The 24,318-nt window shown below is 36.4% G+C and overlaps 1 protein-coding gene across 1 annotated transcript in view; it reads left to right on the top strand.

Annotated features, from left to right (window-relative positions):
- LOC311277667 (uncharacterized protein) overlaps positions 1-23,863 on the top strand; it is a 164,367-nt gene extending 140,504 nt beyond the window's left edge. Inside the window, exons 17-19 of the mRNA XM_084388036.1 lie at positions 22,629-22,647; positions 22,745-22,796; positions 22,897-23,863. Coding sequence (XP_084244162.1) covers positions 22,629-22,647; positions 22,745-22,796; positions 22,897-22,968 — 143 coding nt within the window. The 3' untranslated portion in view covers positions 22,969-23,863. The remainder of the gene's footprint in view (positions 1-22,628; positions 22,648-22,744; positions 22,797-22,896) is intronic.
- The last annotated feature ends 455 nt before the right edge of the window (positions 23,864-24,318 follow it).

Below are 24,318 nucleotides of genomic sequence, written 5' to 3'. Positions count from 1 at the left end.
TAACCATTGTTCTGATCAAAAGACTTTCAAATGAATTTATTTAGAAACACAGACATCAATAATCAGCCTGTGAATCTCAACAATGGTGACAATAATAAAGCATGTTGCAGTCGCTGCCACCAATCACAACTCATTAATGGCTCCCATCATGCATTGCAGTATGAATAAATTATGATCTGAATTGTCTGTGTAATTTACTTTTCCTAATTGAATATTCTGCTCGTCACCATTGTTGAGATGCATAGACTGAATCTTGACGTCTGTGTGTGCCTAAAAGAAAGATTTTTTTTTTTTTTAAACAACTTTTTAGAAATCCTTTGTATTATATCTAAAATTCTGGATATTTATGCAGATTCACAGTTATGCTGTAATCAACAACATAAATCTAAGTCAGAAATAAGGATCTTAATGAGTTCAGTGATCAAGTTCAAATGATGATTGTCATAATATAACCAACACCATCAGATCACTTTTTCTCTTTGTTCACCGGGCAGTTATAAGATACAACAGCCAAACAAAATCTAAAGTAAATGAATAAGGGTCAAGAGCCCGACTAAAGCAAACACCCATCACCATAACGGTGGCTTACAATTTGTGATTTTCTCCTTCAGTGATTCTGCTTGTTAACATCAGGTGTCTTCAATAATGATCAATCATTACTAAATTAATCACTTAATTAGCTCATTAACTTTAACACTCTTGAGTGTTAATTTAACACTCATATTTTAACACTTTACACTCTTGAGTGTGGACTCATATACACTCCCAGGAGTGTTAATTTAACACTGGAGTTTTTGCTGTGTGGTTGCCAGTATATACCTGTTTCATAACTTTCAGTTTATTACTGTTGTTAAGGCAATCGGTGTCCTCAAATGTAATAAGTTAGCTTAACTTATTGAATTTGACTTTGTGTGTGACATTATGAGCTAACAGTAACTGCAAGTGCTCTGAGTTCATTTAAAGTTTGTCATTTCACTGTTTTTATTCAATAAAGTGAAGTTTCAGCTAGGGCTGGGCGATATATCGCACGATATTGTTATGCGCATCTCATCAGTATCACTGAATCAGAATCACAGTTATTCTGTAATCAACAACATCAATATAAGTCAGAAATAAGCAAATAAGGAGTTCAGTGATCAAGCTCAAATGATGATTGTCATAATATAACCAACACCATCAGATCACTTTATTCTTTGTTCATCTCGCAGTTATAACTCAGATACAAGAGCCAAACAAAATCTAAAGTAGGGGAGAGGCGGGACGATTGAAACGCGGGACGGATGAAACACTGAGATTTTCTTGAAAACCACTCACGTCATGTACGTCAAATTTCGTCAGCACGTACAGCACGCAATGCCTAACATACCCGCGAAAACATTTCTTCTTTACGTCGTGTCGTTTTGGAGTTAAAGCCGCAAAGCTGTTTTTGAATGCGGTGAGTGAATTCTTTCGTGCGGTACTTTTTTTTGACTGACAAGTTGGATTTATTGTTTCATGTGCCATTGTAATGATAATACGGCAGGTGTATTAGTACTGCAACACACCCTTAAGTGGGCAAAATCAGAGTTTTTTAGTTTAAGAGCAAAAGAGGTTTAAATGACAGGATGCGCTGTCGGGACGGTTGAAACACTGTTTAAACCGTCCCGCCCGCGCGTCCTGCCCGTTAAACCTGGTCATAGCATATACTGTTCATAGATTCATATACTGTTTCTAGACTTATGTTTCTTTTAATGCAAATTAATTTTCAATTACGCAACACATGCTATCTCTGTAATAATCATCAATTGTCCAATCTTCAATATTCAATAAATTTCATTTATCGTCGTCTGGTTGACCTCGTTTTCTTCATAATAACAGGCTATTCAACTAGCAAACACTCAATATGACTCAAGGAAGAAATGTAAGAAAATTAATTGTAAACTGATTTGTCTGTCTTCGTCAAAATAGCCTGTTAGAAAGATTACAAAATGCGCATAGGCTTATCGCTTATTGTTTATTGGGCGACAGAACAAAAATGGTTAATATGAACCTTTAAATGAAAATAAATTACAAAATATGTTTGTAACAATATGTACATAAGTTACTTGTCAGGTGTTGTTCACAAAAAAAAGCATTAGATGAATAGTTGCCATTTAAACTGTCATGTTTCATCCGTCCCACCCCTGTGTTTCAACCGTCCCGCACAGGCGGGACGATTGAAACAAAGCACAACTCCCGTTCAAAGTCATATTTTACTTAAATCATTCTATATTTGTACCGAATAACACATGATACTAAGAGAACACATATGTGAGTTGTTAATCACAAAAAAATAAAAAATCTATCTGTAACCTTATCTTAGAAAACGATGTTTATCTGAAAAGTGTTTCAACTGTCCCGGCTCTCCCCTACACATAAAAGGGTCAAGAGCCCAACTAAAGCAAATACCCATCACAATAATGGTAACTTACAATTTGTGATTTTCTCCTTCAGTGATTCTGCTTGTTATCATCAGGTGTCTTCAATAATGTTCAATCATCACTAAATTAATCACTTAATTATCTCATTAACTTCAACACTCTTGAGTGTTCATATACACTCCCAGGAGTGTTAATTTAACAGAGTTAAATTTTTGCTGGAGTTTTTGCTGTGTACAAAGAGCCGTAGTTAAAGGGATACTCCACTTTTTTCGGAAATAAGCTCATTTTACAACTCCCCCAGAGTTAAACAGATGAGTTTTACCGTTTTAGAATCCATTCAGCCGAACTCCGGGTCTGACGGTACCACTTTTAGCATAGCTTAGCACAGATCATTGATTCTGATGAGTCCAGTAGCATTTCTTTCAAAATGACCAAAGAGTTTCAATATTTTTCCTATTTAAAACTTGACTCTTCTGTAGTTAAACCGTGTACTAAGATCGACGGAAAATGAAAAGTTGCGATTTTCTAAGCCTATATGGATAGGAACTACTCTCATTCCAGCGTAATAATCAAGGAACTATGTGGCTGTACCATGAGTGCAGCAGGCGTAATGATATGACGCAGCGCCTGAAAATACTCCCCAGCTCGGTAACTTCTTCCAACGTGACCGGGACTAAGTTTGTCTAACCTATTAGACCTATTTTCAGGCGCTGCGTCATATCATTACGCCTGCTGCACTCATGGTACAGCCGCACAGTTCCTTGATTATTACGCCGGAATGAGAGTAGTTCCTAGTCATATAGGCTTAGAAAATCGCAACTTTTCATTTTCCGTCGATCTTAGTACACGGTTTAACTACAGAAGAGTCAAGTTTTAAATAGGAAAAATATTGAAACTCTTTGGTCATTTTGAAAGAAATGCTACTGGACTCATCAGAATCAATGATCTGTGCTAAGCTATGCTAAAAGTGGTACCGTCAGACCCGGAGTTCGGCTGAATGGATTCTAAAACGGTAAAACTCAACTGTTTAACTCTGGGGGAGATGTAAAATGAGCATATTTCCGAAAAAAGTGGAGTATCCCTTTAACTGACAAGCTGAGCCATATCGCATTAATTATCGCTGGCGATACGTCCGCGATATTAATGCGATATGGCTCAGCTTGTCAGTTAAAGGTGCTATAAGCGATCTCGGTTGGCGTAACCCTTTTGTTGATGTTTGAATTATTATCAAACAAAACGGAGGCTAGCTAGACCCTCCCTCCTCCTCATCCGTGCACTAACCCCCGAACCCCACCCCCACATCATTCTTGTCGGTTATTGGCTGGAACAGTTTGTTATGTTTCGTGGTGTGGGTCGCTCTGTTTGTTGCTCAGTTTGTTTTTGCTGCAGTTTGTGGAGCGTGGGCTGTCTGCAGAGACCGTGTTTTTTTACAGTGTGTTCAGGGGACAGGCAGCTAGCGGATAGTGAGGAGATGTTTGCGGTATGTGAAAAAAAAATGTTTTAGCCTAAAAAACGCGTGAGATCGCTTATAGCACCTTTAACTACGGCTCTTTGTAGTAAATGCCGCTCCATCTGAAAGCAGGTGAAGGCGATTTACTACTAATCAAGGAACCGGCTTTACTGATGAGATGCGCATAACAATATCGTGCGATATATCGCCCAGCCTTAGTTTCAGCTATATAAAGTATTTAACCTGTTAAGCTGCAACCCCACTTTTGAAAAATCCCCAGAAATGACATACCGAAACTGAAACAGATACAGTTCATGAACCCTTTGTACTAAAAGCACAAGTATGATCTCATTTGAAAGCTGACACCTGGCAGTTTATTGTAAATGTAGAATTCATTATTGTCATAATGAAAAAAAAAAAAAAATGTTATAAATAGCTTCAAAGTTTTGTAAAATTATTAGAAATGTATTTTTATGAAACATCCTCATGAAAATAAAATTGAAGTTGGCACTGTAGCAATCTAGAAATGCACTGCAGCTAAAGCCACATGTCTGACCATGTTATATGTAAAATCTGGAGTTGATAAGTCTAAAACTGTATTTAGTTAAATGTTTTTCAAGATCATGTCATGTGACTTTATTTTGATTAGACTCTAAAATGCAACTGATGTTTGTCATCTATTCAGTCTATTGTCTCTATTTTTTGTGGTGCAAACGAGCCCCATTCAGTCTCAGTCTCCCCATGCACACATTCACACCTCTCCAGCCCGGTTATGTCTCTAAATATGCATTTCTTTTGTCTGCATTATAGTTACTAACGACTGGCTATTCACAGGCTATTCATAGGGTTTCAATCCCTAATTTCTTTTATCAAAGTTCTCACTTCAAAATGCCCTTCTTGAATAAAGAAACATTTCAGTAAGCATTCCTATTTAGAAAAAAATCATAAAAGAATAACTGCTAACTTAGGTGGCAGGTGCACCTGGGCTAGCTAGCATATTAGCCTAGCACACCATCAATACACGACCATTTATGAGATTAAAACCATGTTTGTGCTCCAAACTTACTTTATAACGCAAGTAGAGTGTTTTAAATAATCTTCTGTGATCTAATTTGGCTTCAGATAAAAAAATCAGACAAAAAATATATATTATTTTAATAGATTACACAGATACAATAGATTAGACAGATTACTTCCTGCTCAGCTACTGTTCGGACGCTCTCGCTTACTGCTCCGCGCTTTGCTCTATCGCTTTTACATTTTATCTCCTATTTTTTTATTATTTTTTTTCCTTTATTTTATTTCCTTTTATCACCTAATTTTAACTTCAGCAAATCAGCACAGTGCTCATACGACAAAGTTTGGATTACTACAAAAACTGAGAATTCTTTTACCCGACCAGCTTACATTCCGGGAAAGGAAAACACAACTGCCTACAAGGATAAGAGAAAATGCCTCTTCTGAAATCTACTTGCTGCACTAACTGCCACAAACTTTTACAAAGGATTGCAGTTCTAGAAACAAAGTTACTTACGGGACCACCAAACCAGATGGAGCACACAACAGAGCTTCGTCATGGACACCCTCAGCATACTGGTGAGTCCCATGAAACTAGTGCTCCTCGACAGGTAGAGAAACAAGCCGATCGACTTACTAATCGATGGCACACACAGGGAGCTAAACCCAAAGGCACTCGAGACATCAGACTGTCACGAGCATCACATATTGCCACAGTAGCATCCTCTACCCCAGATACAGCTCTGACAAGGATTGCAAACAATGGTCTACTACCACTGCCTATACATCTTGAGAACAGATTTGAAGTGCTAATGAATGTAAATGAGGAATCCCCAAATGTGTTGAATGTGATCGAACACAGACTGAATGGGCCAGTAGCTAACACTGGTGCTAACTGGTGCTCAAGGTCGAGCAGACAGCGGCACTCAGCTCAGAGCGCAGCCGAGCCCAGGACTCTGATAGTGGGGGACTCCATAATCAGAAACATTAGCGGCAGGGATACAACTACGTGCTGCCTTCCACAAGCAACAACTTCTGATATAAACAGGGAACTTCAGAACATTCTGATGAAACATAAGACTGCAAATCGACTCATCATTCATGTGGGGAAGAATGATATTCATAAAGAGCAGTCAGAACTCCTTAAAAAGGATTTCATTGATCTTTTTGAAACACTTGAAAGACTGAAAGTTCAAACATTCATCAGTGGACCTCTCCCAACAAGAGGAACAAACAGGTTTTCACGGCTGCTTGGGCTAAATACATGGCTGCAAAAAACCTGCAATATAAAAGGAGTGAACTTTATTGACAATTTCAATCTTTTCTGGAGTCAGAGACAACTTTTTCATCGGGATGGCCATCACCCAAACAAACTTGGTTCAAGAGTGTTAAAGGACAATATCTACTTCTCCCTCAATCATCCTAGTGTGTGCCAATCCACTCAATCTGAACGGCACACACACACCTGGACACAGTATGAATGACCACGGGACTTCACTTCAGCGGCAAAATGGATATGATAACACCACTCTGCCACAACAACCTCTGCTCACGGACACAATATCAGCTGAGCCCTGCCCACAGAGCTCACCACAGACAGACTGTGACATATCAGAACTGCTTGAAGATTCAACACCCAAGGACGACTTCCTGGAAAACAGCCAGGGAAGCCAGGACTGCATATCACAGCCTCTGATAACAGCAGAGCAACAGTCCCTTTCACCAGACACTTTCTCCCTCTCTCCAGCCTCGCCCCTTCTGTGCTTCTCACAGAAAATGGAAGAACTGGTGCATGCTGGAACCAGACTATCCCACTCTTTTGCTGCGAGCCCCCAGTTACCTACCAAAAAAAGATCAGCACCATTACCCCCAGCTTCGAAACCTGCAGCAAAGCCTGCGGGCCCAGCTCGCCCTATCCCTCCTGTGAGAACTCTTCGGTCTCTAACACAACGTCAGGGCCCAAACCCTCCTCCTTCTGCTCGAGGTGAACCAAAAACAACTGATACCAGCTCTCAGTGATGTGTGTCGGGTCCCCGTTTTGAAAACAGAAACTTTCTCAATTGTTTACAGAACAAACGGGAACCCAGTGTGCCTGTATCTTTCTCTATTGCTGTTCTATTACAAGATAGAAAGTCTAAGGCCTTCAATAGCCGTACAGCAAACCTAACTAATCTGGTGCCTCTTACACATCAAACTAATATTGCTGTGGGGAAAAGTAAGTCTGTTAAGTTAGCTCTCTTAAACATCCGCTCACTTAAAAATAAATCACTTCTAGTCAACGACTTAATAACCACAAACAATCTGGATTTTATGCTTCTAAATGAAACCTGGCTAGAAGACAGCTGCAGTGCAACAATCCTCAATGAAGCAGCCCCTCCTAACTTTACTTTTATGAGTGTCTGCAGAGCTGTTAAGAGAGGTGGGGGTCTAGCTGCTCTTTTTAAAGATATCTATCAATGTAAGCAAAAATCATTTGGGAATTACCCTTCTTTCGAATATCTGGGTATTGTGTTAAAAGGTGCTCCACGCATTTTACTTATCATTATTTACAGGCCACCAAAATACTCTCCAGCCTTTGCTGAGGACTTTACAGAACTAGTATCGACAATTACATCAGAGTTTGACTGTTTTGCCATTGCTGGAGATTTAAACATCCACATAGATAGTGCAGAAACCAAAATGGCAAAAGAAATCAATACTGTTTTAAAAACTTTTGATCTGACTCAGCATGTTCATGGACCCACACACAATCGTGGACACACTCTAGATTTACTTATCAGTAAAGGTCTAAACATTTCATCGATTGTTATTAAGGATGTAGCACTGTCTGATCATTTCTGTATTTTCTTTGATATATTGATCTCTCCTGCCACTGAAGCTAGATCTGTGTCTGTCAAGAAGAGATGCTTAAATGAGAACACTAGTGTACTATTTATGAAGGCTATATCTTTAACACCAAGCATATCTGCAGACTCTGTTGATTTTCTCCTTGATTCTTTTAACTCAAAAGTTAAAAGTGTAATTGATGATATTGCTCCTGTGAAAGCCAGGAAGAAGAGTGGCAAACAAAAAGCACCTTGGAGAAACTCAACAGCAGTGCAAAATATGAAAAGACAATGCAGAAAATCAGAGCGCATGTGGCGGAAGACAAAACTTGTAGTCCATTATAACATCTACAAAGACAGCCTTCATGCTTTCAATATGGAACTAGGCAAAGCTAGACAGACTTTCTTCTCAAATATTATAAACAGTAATTTAAACAACACACGCACTCTTTTTGCTACTGTAGAGAGACTGACAAACCCCCCAAGCCAGATTCCCAGTGAAATGCTCTCAGACAACAAGTGCAGTGAGTTTGCCTCTTTCTTCTCTGAGAAAATCAATAATATCAGAAAGGTGATCAGCACATCCTTGAGTTGCACTGGGGTCAGAAAGATCAGACCACTTGAGAAAGTAGTTACTATGTCTGACTTCAAAGAAATTGATGGCAAAATTTTGGAAGAAACCGTACAGCACCTTAAAACATCAACATGTGCTCTTGACACACTTCCCACATAATTTTTCAAAAGTGTGTTTAACAGTTTAGAAGCAGATCTTCTAGAAGTGGTAAATGCTTCACTTCTCTCTGGGAGTTTTCCAAACTCCCTAAAAACTGCAGTTGTCAAGCCCCTCCTGAAAAAGAACAATCTGGATAAGACCATATTAAGCAACTATAGACCGATCTCAAATCTTCCTTTCATAGGCAAGATCATTGAAAAAGTTGTCTTCAATCAGCTGAATAAATTCTTATGCTCGAATGGATACTTTGACAATTTTCAATCTGGTTTCCGACCACATCACAGCACAGAGACAGCGCTCATTAAGATAATAATATTCGCTTAAATACTGACTCAGGCAAATTATCAGTGCTGGTGCTACTTGACCTCAGTGCTGCATTTGACACTGTCGATCATAACATACTTCTTGATAGGCTGGAAAACTGGGTGGGGCTTTCTGGGATAGTCCTAAAATGGTTCAGGTCATACTTAGATGGGAGAGGTTATTATGTGAGTATAGGGGACCATAAGTCTGAGTGGACATCCATGACATGCGGAGTCCCTCAAGGCTCAATTCTTGCGCCACTCCTGTTCAACCTGTATATGCTCCCAATGAGCCAAATAATGAGAAAGAACCAAATTGCTTACCACAGCTATGCAGACGACACACAGATTTACTTAGCCCTATCGCCTAATGATTACAACCCCATTGACTCCCTGTGCCAATGCATTGATGAAGTCAACAGTTGGATGTGTCAAAACTTTCTTCAATTAAACAAAAACAAAACTGAAGTCATTGCGTTTGGAAACAAAGATGAAGTTCTCAAGGTGAACGCATACCTTCACTCCAGGGGTCAAACAACTAAAAATCAAGTCAGGAATCTTGGTGTGACACTAGAGTCAGACCTTAGTTTCAGTAGTCATGTCAAAGCAATAACTAAATCAGCATACTATCATCTGAAAAATATTGCAAGAATTAGATGCTTTGTTTCCAGACAAGACTTAGAGAAACTTGTTCATGCTTTCATCACCAGCAGGGTGGATTACTGTAATGGACTCCTCACTGGCCTTCCCAAAAAGACCATAAGACAGTTGCAGCTCATACAGGACGCTGCCGCCAGGATTCTGAGCAGAACCAGAAAATATGAACATATCACACCAGTCCTCAGGTCTTTACACTGGCTCCCAGTTACATTTAGGATTGATTTTAAAGTATTATTACTGGTATATAAATCATTCAATGGCCTAGGACCTCAATACATTGCAGATATGCTCACTGAATATAAACCCAACAGATCACTCAGATCATTAGGATCATATCAGCTAGAAATACCAAGGGTTCACTCTAAGCATGGCGAGTCCGCTTTTAGCTATTATGCCAGCCGCAGCTGGAACCAGCTTCCAGAGGAGATCAGATGTGCTCCTACAATAGTCACATTCAAATCCAGACTCAAAACACTTCTGTTTAGCTATGCATTTAATGAATGAGCACTGTGCCAATGTTCGTCCGACTGTTTGAACTGTACTGTATTTTATTTTTATCTGTATAAACTGTTTTAATTATTCTTATTCTTTTTATTATTTTAATTTCTTCTATGTAAAGCACTTTGAATTGCCACTGTGTATGAAATGTGCTATATAAATAAACTTGCCTTGCCTTGCCTTGCCTTGCCTAGTATTCTGCACGATGATAAAGTCTATATCGATTAGCATTACATTATAAATATAATCTATTATTATGAAAATACCTGGCATGGCTTGAAGAACACAGGCAAATCAAATATCATTGCAATCATGTTTATTGTCTTCAAAACGTCAAAAAAGCATGTTACAGTGATCTCTGTTATCTTTGTGTGTGTCCGTGACTTCCTTGAATGTCACATGATTATGGCTCTTCTTCATGCTCATTATATGGACTATTACTGTGCATATAGCGCCCTCATGCTGCTGGTATGGATTGAAAACACAATAGATCAGAGTATGAAAGCGCTCATAATGATTACATCGACGCATTTGGGTATACATTCAGTAATGTTATTATTCCTGTCTATAGAAATATGATGTAAATCTATGAGAATCTATCAATATTTCTCCAAATCTGCACATTTTTGAGCTAAAGCCCTGAGGCAAGTTGTTTTGTCAAGCACTGTCATGACGACAGCACGGAGTTTTTTTTATGAATTTAAATTATGGTTTAAACTGAAGATATACTGTATTAAGACAATAATCAAACAGATTAAGTATGTGAATTTAGCAAACTAATCAATACAATTATATCAAATCATGTGAAAACTATCAAATATATACAAAACATATAAATGCAAAATATTGCAAAGGCTTCATACAACTTGATACAAGTTGCACTTCGCGTATCTTTGATATCAGAACATGAGGACGTGATTCCATCAGAATTTTCTACAGCCTGTCAAGGTACAACTGTGGAAACCACTCAGATGCTCCCTCCAGTGTACCAGAGTATGGATATTTACCGTTATTAGCTGATGATTCTGATTATGTTCAAGATGGACATGCACATTTCTATCATAGCCCTCCTCTGAGAAAACATAGCGATACGTTTTTTCAATCTCATCTGAAATGATCAGTGTTGGGGGTAACGCATTACAAGTAACATGCATAACGCATTCAGATTACTTTTTTGATGTTACAAGTAAAGTAATGTGTTACAAGTAATATGCATTACCTAATCAGATTACTTTTTGATCTAACAAGTAATTAACTACAAGTAACATGCATTACGTAATCAGATTACTTTTTGATGTAACGAGTAAAGAAACGCATTACAAGTAACATGCATTACGTAATCAGATTACTTTTTGATGTTATGAGTAAAGAAACGCATTACAATAACGCACATTACATAATCAGATTACTTTTTGATGTTATGAGTAAGGAAACGCATTACAAGTAACATGCATAACGCATTCAGATTACTTTTTTGATGTTACAAGTAAAGTAATGTGTTACAAGTAATATGCATTACCTAATCAGATTACTTTTTGATCTAACAAGTAATTAACTACAAGTAACATGCATTACGAAATCAGATTACTTTTTGATGTAACGAGTAAAGAAACGCATTACAAGTAACATGCATTACGTAATCAGATTACTTTTTGATGTTATTAGTAAAGAAACGCATTACAATAACGCACATTACATAATCAGATTACTTTTTGATGTTATGAGTAAGGAAACGCATTACAAGTAACATGCATCACGTAATCAGATTACTTTTTGATGTTATGAGTAAAAAAACGCATTACAATAACATGCATTATGAAATCAGATTACTTTTTGATCTAACAAGTAAAGTAATGCATTACAAGTGTCATACATTATGTAATCACATGACTTTTTTCGATGTCAATGAAAATTACATTCTAATAATACAAATACATTTATTTACAGTAAAAAAGTCACTGCAGATTAAGTTTTTAAGTTTTAAGTTTCAAAAACAATATTCACATTATAATTATGAATTGTAGCTGAAATATAGCAGTTGATGCATGACGTCCACTACAGTGGACATGTGATTAATCAGAGTTTTCTCTCAATCTAAAATCAAAACTTGGAAAATTTTACTGTGATATGACTCATTAGATATTGCTTGATGCTGCAATATTTTTTTTACCTACAAGAGTCTCCTAGGATAGAAGGAATGGGTGGATATTCCGGAGCAACTTGGCATGTCTGACTGACCCTTGGCCATCTTGGTTTTGAGGGGGAAAAAATCGAAACACAACGGCTTGCCACTTGGTTGCAATTTATAGGATGATGCACCAGGGTCCAATGAAGGGGCTGATGTGCAACTTTGCCATAAAAACCCGTTCAAATTCAAGAAAATGCTTTTTTAATAGCTGTCCACTGTAGTGACCACTATGCGTGAAAGGGTTAAAGGTATCGACGCATTTTTCCATTTCATAACTCCTGACACAAATTAAGACATAACTGTCACTATAAGTTTCTCAGAATACAATAGTGGTAAAATACTGAAACTTGAGTCTTATATCTTTTTAATGATGTATAGTTTGTCAAGGTATAACATGAAATCTGACTTTGACCTAAATAAATAAAAAAACGCTTCAGTGCGCCGATATCGATACCAATACTTTTTCATTTTAAAAGCATGCACTTGAACTTGTATGCACTTTCCTGTGCTAGAGCAGTGTGTCATGATTTATGAGGTGAATGCATCATTAATATGCTAAATCTGAATACGTTTTCATGACTACTAAATATTTTGTGATTTGTGCTCTCAACTCGCCTGTAATTAGTCAGTGACTTTTACAAAACTACCCTATAGTACTAGCCTACTAGTACTAGCCTACTGTTCAAAAGTTTGGGGTCTGTAAGATTTTTTATTCTCTTCTGCATTTATTTGATCAAAAATACAGTAAAAACTGTAATATTACAATTTAACATAGGTTTTGTATGTCATAGTAAACTGTAATTTATTCATGTGATCAAAGCTGAATTTTCGGCATCATTACTCCAGTCATGATGATAATTAATTTTAATATGCTGATTTGCTGCTCAGGAAACATTTCTTATTATTATCAATGTTGAAAACAGTTTCATATTTTTGTGGAAACCATGATACATTTTATGCAGAATTATGTGATGAACAAAGTTGAAAGAACAGCATTTATATGAAGTAGATAACAGTGTAAAACCCTTGACTGTCACTTTTGATCAATTTAATGCATCGATCCTTGTTGAATAAAAATATTAATTTCATTAAAAGAAATCTTACTGACGTCAACATTTTGAACCGTTATGTACACTTTTGGCTTGTTTATTGCGAAATAACTCCCGATTGTTTCTCTGTCATCTAAGCAAGGCTTCGTTTCCCAAACGCACTGGGCCTGTGAGCTCAGCGAAGCACCAGCATCCAACTAAAATCCTTCCTTCTTGTATCCAGATGACTAGGAGAAAAAGTTCTATCTTACACAATTAACCGCTAACATTCGCTTATTTTACGCACTGAATTGCGTGCTAAATTAATAAAAAATTACTGGTAAAAAAACACATTTGGATCAATATTTTTATGTGAGGATCGATACTTCAGGATTGATCCACCCACCCCTAGACAAAATCATAAATTAGCCTGTTTGTTCACTAATCTCATTCAGAGTTTATTCATGTATCATAAGTGTTATCACCACTGTGAATCTACAGCAATGAATCACAATGAAAATTGGCCTACAAAGTCATGTAGAAACACAGAGATATAAAAAATCAGCACATGAATCTCAACAATGGTGGCGATATTTTTTGTATTCATGCAGCAGTGCATGCTGGGAGTTTTCTACTATCCTGGAACCCAGCATGCATTGCGACATGAAACTTTTGATTGTCTCCATTGTTGAGATTCATATGCTGATTGTTTATGTCTGTGTGTGTCTAAGTCAAACAGGAGTTCAAAATGTTTTAATGCACTATAAAATTTAAATATATTTCTATATAACTGATTACGGAAACATTGCTGTTTTTCATGTTGTTGACTAAAATTGTAAAATTCCCATAAACTCAATGTTTATATACAGGATATGACCGGAGAGTCAGGCATGTCCAGGATGATAATGGCATCATCACAACAGCCAAATTCACCTGATCAAATTTCTCCTGACTTTTTCATGCCATAATAAATGTGTTTTAAAATCACACAGTTAAAGGGGTCATATAATACTATTTTTGTACAAGCTAATATGATTCTTTAGGGTCTAAATTAAAAGTTTGTAATATACTTTAATTAAAAATTCTCATTAGTATTGTAAGAAAACACTAATTTTACCTGGTCAAAAACAGCTCTGTTTTCAGCACGCCGTTTAAGTGCATGTGTCTTTAAATGATAATGAGCTTTGCTCACCCCGCACCTTCTGTGCGTACACCGTAACACAATAACCATAACGCGTGTTCATTATAAACATGGGATTATGAATTATATTGAGAACGTCGTACATAGAAAACATGCCGTAATGTACCCTGAGTGTAAAAATAGCCGCATTCATCATGAAGCGTGCAGCAAGCGATTTGCAAAGATTAATATAAATATTAATATAAAGGTTAATAAAACGTTACACTCACTTCAGTTCTTCTGGAGGTGCAGAAGGGACACGAATAGTTGCACCGATCCTTTTTTCAGGAGCAGCTTCTTAGCAAATCCAGCTTTATACTGACCCTTGTTTGTAAAGCAGTCTGGTGTGTGAAATATTGCAAACATGAAAGCATTGACGTTGATCGTGGGGAATATTCCCTTCGAAAACAAACTCAGCCACTGCGTCTTCAGCTGTAAGTTACGGATTTCGGAACATAAAAATGACTGCTGTGTTCGTTATTACACCCAAGAACAGAACACCACAATCGCTTACGCCATTCTGCTCATAGACAGTGCTCCAGCGTATCAACAATGACGCGCAGACTATGATTGACAGCTCGCTCACAAGCGAGGGCGTCACTGTGTTGAAACGTTGCTGTCAATCAACAATCGTGGGAGGGGCGTCCGACTGTGTGACGTCACTAGGTCGAACGGCTTGATTTTAGAGATTAAAAAACATATAAGGAGATTAAAATATTTATTTTTATCATTTTATGATGATGAACTAACTGTATTTCTCTATGTAAATTTCTGAAATGCACTTTCTGTAAAGCTGCTTTGAAACAATATGTATTGTGAAAAGCGCTATACAAATACATTTGAATTGAATTGAATTGAATTGATGGTTGTGTACAGGCACTGCCAACACACATTTCAGTACAATCAACTTGTAAAAGTGCATGTACCATTATATGACCCCTTTAAAGCAGTCAGAAAAAAACTAAGGTTCTAAAGTCAAGGGTCAAGAGTCCAACTAAAGCAAATACTGATCTCCATCATGGTGACTACAAACTCTATTATTTTCAATAAAACATCAACATCTAAATATCTGTTAATTCTCTACAAGAACTTTTGTACATGTGTGAAAGAAATAATCGTAAACTGGTTTGTAAACTGGTTTCACACTCAGTGTTGCTGAAAGTCAGTTGTAGTTCTTGTGTTTCTCTTTTTTCTGTTCTTGTTTCTCTGTCCTTCAGTGATTCTGCTCATCAGGTGTTCATCAGTGTCTCAATTCACTCACTTCTTTTCATTCACTCTGTCAAGTGGACTATATTAGAGAACTAATGTAGGGAATAGTGAATGAGGGTATAGGGTGTGATTGTGATTGTGAAAACAGCCTCTGAGTGTCGCTGTTAATTTACAGTATATTCCTGCAGGCTATTTGAGTTTTTTACGGTATATTACTGTTTTAATGGAAAATGGTATGATATTGCCAGAATTTGGCCTTTTTCTACAGCAAGGGTTAACAGTGTGTTTTGAGTATAATTTAAAATGAAAGAAAATGATCGTAAAAAAATCAGTTATTTTCTGTAAAATTAGGATTTTTTTTACAGTGTAGAAGGAAAGCTGAAAGCATTTTTTTTTTATAATTTCCTAGTAAAAACCTGATCCAGATAACTCAGGATCTTAGACTGGGCCGTATGTTCACTTTATAATGACACGCTTTACAGAAATCCATGTGTGCAAAGCTTATCTTATCATATTCCAAAAGACCCGAGACTGTAATCACTCACTACTGAATACTAATACTAATACTAAAATACTAATGCCCATGTGACACTTCAGTTTTTGGTTATTATTAATACATTTGCTAAGTAATTAGTTACACATTTCATTATGGGGCACTGAATGGGGAAAAAACTGAAATGTGAAAAAATATAAAACAGTTTAGCATATAAGGCTGCAAATATATTCTATTCAATAATCAACAGCATTTTTTTTACACACTTTTCCTTAAAACTGAAATGATTTCTGTAAATCCAGTAGCCATATGCTGTATGGCTTCTTCATGAGTATTTCTTGAACATAAAAGCAACAGACTATATTATAAAAAAATAAAAAAATTAGGGAGAATCAATCAATAATGAATAATATACTGCCATTGTGTATTCTGATTATGAATATTTTAACATTTAAATGTATTTTCAAGTGCTTCATTTTTGGAATATGAAAACATTATTCATACTGAATAATCAGCAACTGCCCAACAATGGGTACAATATTCTCTCCCTTTACTAGACCTTTTGATTGATTGATTGATTGATTTGTAGGCCTTTCAGTAAATTAGTCAATAAAAACATGTTGTTGTCTGTATTTTGTTATTACTAGATATTATGATCTCAGGATAAATCCAGAATCTCTTCTCATCCTTTTGGCTTTTGAATCAGATTTCAGTTTTGTTTAAACAGGGGCAGAATATTCAGAAGAGCAGAGACGAAAACAACAACAGACTGAGACAAACCAACAAGGATCAAATACATGTAATTACTCACTGCTGAATCTTAATATGAAACCTAATTAAAAATTTAATAATATATATATATACTTTATTGTATTTATGCTCTATAATATTGCATTGACAAGAGATCAGTTTAATTAATGCAACTATTTAATTGTTTGATGTTTGTTTTGTTTTGTTTTGTTTTGTTTTGTTTTGTTTTGTGTGTGTGTGTGCAGTCTGATGATCCATCATTCATCTCTAATGCACTTACCTCTTGACCTGGCACCGCGAGCGTCGATCTTCTCCGAGCAACACAACAGTGTTTCATCAGAGAATTGCCGATTTGAACGAGAAGTTTGAACGAATAAATCGCTTGTAAAAACAGTAACTGGCCGTTTGAACGAATAAATCGCTTGTAAAAACAGTAACTGGCCGTTTGAACGAATAAATCGCTCGTAAAAACAGTAACTGGCCGTTTGAACGAATAAATCGCTCGTAAAAACAGTAACTGGCCGTTTTACTTTCATATTTAATCAGTAATAAGGATGGGTAATGTCGGTCCTGGGTGCAGAGTTTAGCTCCTCCAACCCTAATCAAATGGCGCTTTTCCACTGCATGGTACGGCTCGGTTCGGCTCGGTACGGTTCGACTCGGCGCGGAACGGTTCGGCTCGCTTCACTTTTCCACTGCGTGGTAGCCTACGACTTGACTCGGTACGGCACGGTTCGGTTCGCTTTAGCTCGGTTGCTTTTCCACTGCAGTTAGTACCGCTTCAAAGTGGGTGGGACTGATCGTTATAGTTGCCGTTTTATAGTTGATCGTTATAGTTGTATAAAGTTTATACACTTTTTTTTTTTTAAGCAAATACTTTTAAAACAGGCGCTACAGTGTTGGCTGTTGTCTACTGGCTATTTAAATCTAGCGGGTTTAGTGTCTCGTGTCGTAAATACAATGACGCTGACCAAGTGATGATTCTAGGGCTGGGCGATTTAAATCGCGATATTGTTATGCGCATCTCGTCAGTAAAGCCGGTTCCTTGATTAGTAGTAAATCACCATCACCTGCTTTCAGATGAAGCGGCATTTAGGGCTGAGGAGATAATTAAGTGATTAATTTAGTGATGATTGAGCATTATTGAAGACACCTGATGTTAACAAGCAGAATCCCTGAAGAAGAAAATCACAAATTGTAAGTTACCATTAAGGTGATGGGTGTTTGCTTTAGTTGGGCTCTAGACCATTATATGTTTACTTTAATATTTACTGTTGTTTGTCTGCTGTTATTAATTTATAACAGTTACATGAACAAAGTAAAATGTTTTCTTATAGTGTTGGTTATGTTTTGACAATCATGCTGTGATCTGAAAAAGGAAACTTATTGAGATAGTTTGGTTTGACTTGATAACAGCAGTTTAGTGCTTCTTCAGCCTATGATTATCAGTACTTTACTTATAATTCAAAATATTTAATAAACATCCTTCTGATCAAAAGACATTCAGATAAATTCATTTAAAACACAGACATCAATAATCAGCCTGTGAATCTCAACAATGGTGACAATAATAAAGCATGTTGCAGTGGCTGCCACCAATCACAATTCATTAATGGCTCCCATCATGCATTGCGGTATGAATAAATTATTATCTGAAATGTCTATGTAATTTACTTTTCCTAATTGAATATTCTGCTCCTCACCATTGTTGAGATGCATAGACTGAATCTTGACATCTGTATGTGTCTAAACAAATAATTTTTTTTTTTTTAAACAACTTTTAAGAAATCCTTTATATTATATAAAAAAATCACCATCAGATCACTTTTTTTCTTTGTTCAACTGGTGATTATAATTCAGAAACAACAGACAAACAAAATCTAAAGTTAATAATATATGGGTCAAGAGTCCAACTAAAGCAACCATTGATCGTCATAACGGTAACTTACAATTTGTGATTTTCTCCTTCAGTGATTCTGCTTGTTATCATCAGGTGTCTTCAATAATGTTCAATCATCACTAAATTAATCACTTAATTATCTCATTACCTTCAACACTCTTGAGTGTGGACTCATACACTCCCAGGAGTGTTAATTTAACACTGGAGTTTTTGCTGTGTACAAAGAGCCGTAGTTAACTGACAAGCTGAGCCATATCGCATTAATTATCGCTGGCGATACGTCCGCGATATTAATGCGATATGGCTCAGCTTGTCAGTTAACTACGGTTCTTTGTAGTAAATGCCGCTCCATCTGAAAGCAGGTGATGGCGATTTACTACTAATCAAGGAACCGGCTTTACTGACGAGATGCGCATAACAATATCGCGATTTAAATCGCCCAGCCCTAGATGATTCTGTCTGACCAATCAGTGATCTGCAGTGTTTTCACGTCATATTTTAGTATCGGTACGGTACGCTTGGAACCTCAACAGACCAGGTACCATTTAAAGCGAGCCGAAGCGAGCCATACCGTACCGTACCATGCAGTGGAAATGCGCCATAAGTGAGCCGTACCGAACCGAGCCGTACCGTACCATACCATGCAGTGGAAATGCGCCATAAGTGAGCCGTACCGAACCGAGCCGTATCGTACCATGCAGTGGAAAAGCGCCAAAACACACATGAACCAGCTAATCATTGTCTTTAGGATATTTAAGACAGGTGAGGTTTTTAATCGGAGTTGACCCTAAACTCTGCAGGACAGCGGCACTCTAGAAACAACGTTACTTATCGCTGATGGAGATGTTGCTGTATTCAAATTTGAAGCTACACTCAAAAAAAAAATGTTGTCTAAAAATAAGATTTATGTATTTGAATTGCATAACAAATTTCCATGCATTTGGTTTACATAGTTTTAACATAAACCAATCAATACTCCTGAATGTGATTCATATTTTTAAGTCATACATAAATGAAACAGATAAGATTTATGTAATTGTATTAATAAACTGAATGTGATTTATATTTGTCAGTCATATGTAAATGAAACAGGTAAGATTTATGTAATAGTACACAGAAAAACGCCCATGTTAAATTAACACTGCTCAGTGTTCATATGTGTGCACACTACAGAGTTAAAGCAGTGTTGAAGTTAATGAGATAATTAAGTGATGATTGAGCATTAATTATGAACACCTGCTGTTAACAATCAGAATCACTGAAGGAAAGAGAAACACAAGAACTACAACTGACTTCAGCCACAGCCTTAGATGAAATCAACTGAAGATAAAAGAAGACATTAAATCTGTGAAGATCTAATCTTATCTGTTTCATTTATATATGACTTAAAAATATGAATCACATTCAGATTATTGATTGGTTTATGTTAAAACTATGTAATCCAAATGCATGGAAATTTGTTATGCAATTCAAATACATAAATCTTATTTTTAGACAAAAAAAATTTTTTGAGTGTATATTTAAAACATTAATCCTAAAGTAATATGCAATTATGTAGCTATGTAAGTAAACACAATAAGTTTGTAATAAATCACTGTATTAAATTCAACTTGTTTCTGTATATCTTCTCTGTAACACAATCATTTTCAATAATCTTTTGTCAAATTTGGCGAGGTTAATAAAAAAGGTAGGCAATGCGTAGCAGTGACAGGTCAAAGTCCTAAAGTCTTCAGACAATGGCCGTTTTTAACTTAGTTTTTGCAACGAATTGTAGCGTTTCATAATTGCAGGATGTTTCACTTACAGTAGCCTTAGCATATTGACATCATGACCCAAGTAATATTGTTTAACACCAATTACCAGTGTGCACATTAACATTCTCATGTATCTCAAAAAAGATGAATTTAGAAGTTCAGATAGCTTTACTGCTTGAAAGTCTTTGTAAAGTTAAACTGAACTGCCGTCTTCCCCTGTATAAGTAAGTGTAGCACTCCTGAAAAGGAATATAAGGATTAAAGAAAAATGAAATAAAAGAGAGCGCAGCAGTGCTTCTTTGTTGTTATATTTACTCAGAATGAAGTGCATCACGGGTGCGCACCACCCACTGAAGTGTGCGGTGACGTAATCACGCTGGTATGCCAAGCGAAAATAATTAATTTAATAAATGCACATAACGCACAAATAAGAAATTGAACAGTATATAAAAGTATTAGAAAAATAACATTTTAGTATATTATAATGGAATTTAAGAAATTGTACAAACTTAAACAGCTTGTACTCACTATATAGAGAGCCTAAGTCCCTCCCCTTCCGGTTGACCACCATGGGACCTTACTTCGGAAAAATATTGTATAGTCAATGGCGAGAGACAACAAATATTTTGATCTCGTTTGAATTGTGCCCTGAATTACACATATGATGTTTGTCAATTTAAAAGATACATTTTAAAGTCAAGAAAGTCGCAGTTTGATGTAAAACTGTTGAGGTATAAGACTGAACATACGTAATTACAGAGACCCAAAAGGCACACGTTTGACGTCATACCTTTTCTCTCAATGAATGAAGCTAACTTTACTGAAGCTAACGTCTGACATTTTTTCTATAGTCTTCTTACGTTATAATCATAACGTTACGCCGTCATGCCTGAGTGTTTTGTACCAGACTGCACACATACGAGCAACGGATCTTGTGACGTACAAAGTGCGAGACGAGAGATGTAGTTCATTGAGCGATTTTCACATAAAACTAAATGTTACTCTTCTGTTTTATGACAAACTGCGACTTTCTTGACTTTCATAATTACCTTTTAAATTGACAAACATCATATGTGTAATTCAGGGCACAGGTCAGACGGAATAAAAAGATAAGCTGTCTCTCGCCATTGACTACCATACATATTTTTTCCGAAGTAAGGTCCCATGAGCCGGAAGCGGAGGGGAGGGACTTAGGCTCTCTATTACATAAGCATCAGCAGCCACGAGTCGAATTGCTGTGGCGTCAACTCCCCTCTTCGACTGATTGGCTAGAGGAGTAGCTGTCAATCTAGAACTAGTGGACCAATGGTGACACTTAAGCCCGTCCTAATTTACATGAAACTCGAACTACAACATTTGGGAAAGCAAGCGCAGAACATAGAAAGACGAGCGAAGAGAAAAACAGCACAAGCGTACAAAAGAGTAAAATATGAGCAGAAAATGCAAGAGAGCACAAAGCACAGAGCAATATAACCAAGGAAAACATGCTTTTTAAGAAAGCATGACCATGAGTTTAAGTTTTGTGCAAAATAACTTTTAATGTGTTTAAAGTTTTTATTTATGCTTGTTATTTCTTGATTCACGCTTATCATATTTTGATCCGTGACCACGTTGTTTGCTATTCTGATCATTCTGCTTTTTTTTTTTTTCAGTTTGTGCAATATATTTTTACATGTTTTTTTACATTTTTGATTCACGCTTATTATTTTTTTATACGTGACCGCTATATATTTGGCGAGAATTTGATCCCATAGCGCGGGAACTGAAGATCGAATTTGTAGTCATTTTGCGGAGACACATTTATGAGGCCAAGTGTAAATGAAACCGTTTTAACAAATCGGATAGCTTTGCAGTCAGTAAAAATGCAAATAGGCCTTTAGTGTGAGTTAAGAATTATTATTATTTTTTAATCTATAGAAACCTTTTCCACTACAAAGAACCTTTAATACAATGGAAAGATTCCATGGATATTTCTTCACTGAAGCTTCAATAACAGTAAATAACCTGTATTTTTAAGAGTGTATAATATGACAGTGAACGGGGCTGGTGGGTCACTGGTTTATTTGACAATGTCTATAATGCTGATTTGTAACAGATGCAAACAGTTATTGAAATGATGGAGGTTCAATGCTGGTAAAAAGAGACAAATATCCTTAGGCTGATTTACTTGCTGTGATTCAGATTTTCCGTTATTTATTAACATAAACATCTTTCTCTCTCTAATATCTCCTGTCACATATAGGGAAGACTTTTACAACTGAGTGAGTTCAGATTTTAATTCTTACAGCTCTCATGTATGTGGGCATATCAACCGTGTATATATCATTGTTTAATATGTAATTCTGTATTCTAATACAGATCTACACAGAATCAAAGGGACCCACATCAGAGACACAGCAGTCAACTCAGGGTAATGCAATAATTATGTGTGATATAAACTGATCTGCAGTGTAAGCTTTGACATCTTCACATAGATTACAGAGTGTAATTGAATCTTGTTTTGATCACAGAACACAGCAGCAGAGACTCATGAAATGGAGAATCTGTCAGCGCCTGATTCTGCTGTTTCACAGACACAGTGATCGAGACATGGACTCTTCCACATTTCTGCACTCTGATGCTCTCTCCATCTGTAAAAGAGCAGTTCCTCTGCAGTAAAAACCAACTAAATTAGACTGAATTTTATATTGGTTGTTGAATCATTTCAAAAGTTAATCATGCAGTATTAAGCTTCTTATAAACAAAGTTTTTTTTTTCATAAACAGTCAGATTTCAGTACAGCGCTTTTGTAAATGTGTTGTGTTCTAAAAAATTTGACTATTCATCTTTGAGTATTTAGTTAAATATGAGGGATTTTAAGATGTTTTGTAAATTTTTTGTGGCTATTGCATCAGTATTAGGCATCAGCTTTTATGCACATGCTGTTTTTACTTTTAATGACTCAGAGACCATTTTTCCAACTGAAAATGGATCTGCTTATGTTTGTGTTTGTCTTTTTATTTTGATTATGTCTCAGGGTACTGTATGTAGTCATACACTGAAGGTGCAGAATTGGCTGTGCCAAATTTAAATCTGTGCAAATATATTTGTGTAATGTTTACAAACCAGTTTGTAAAAACAAATCCTTTTATAAAGTGTCTGAGTTTAGTCTGTGTGTGTGTGCGTGCCGTCAGATAATAATAAATGTTCAGAGAATGCTTTCTATTGAAGTCTTCAACCTCGTCAAATATATATATATATAAAAAAACCTTTCTGCTTGAAAAGTGTTCAGTTGTCCAGTTATTCTGGTCAATTTCATAAGAACCACTAGTTTTTCAGTAGACTATTTCTATTATTTTGCTGGCTACTGCTCATACAGAAGATTGTCTTTTAGTTTCACCAAATTGATCTGTTGTCATCTAACAATAATATGAAATGCAGATTTATTAACCTCAATCAATCTTATATAAGCCCCAATGGAAAAACATTAACATCACCTCTGCCCTCTGTGGTTCATATAAAAGTTGTTGGAAAGTCTGTAAGAAGTTTATTATTTCTTCACATGCTGATTAGTATTTTCCTGTGTTTACAGTGGTAATGTAATCAAGTAGCTAAATCCACAATTATTCATTGTAATGGAGACAATGTATAAAAACTCTTTGTCACAAAATGTAAAATTATCCCTACCGTTTTGTAAAAATAAATTAAAAAATCCTTAATTTGCTGCAGTTTTGTATATGAAATAAGCCATAATCTTCTGCCACAATAATTGACTGAATAAAAAAAAAATTTTTTACATGACTCAATTCAATCAGTTCTCGAGTCAACAGTGCATTGAACTGGTGGCAGAAGTTCCCGAAGCAGAACTACACAACTCTTAAACTGAGAAAAGCTCAGTGCTGAAACCGGTGACTATAGAGGTCGATGTTCACTAAATGTTGAACCTGCACATT

This window comes from Rutilus rutilus, assembly GCF_951802725.1.
Source record: "Rutilus rutilus genome assembly, chromosome: 1".
NCBI lineage: Eukaryota > Metazoa > Chordata > Actinopteri > Cypriniformes > Leuciscidae > Rutilus > Rutilus rutilus.
The sequence above is the reverse complement of the archived record's forward strand: the minus strand, read 5'-3'. Positions and strand labels throughout refer to the sequence as shown.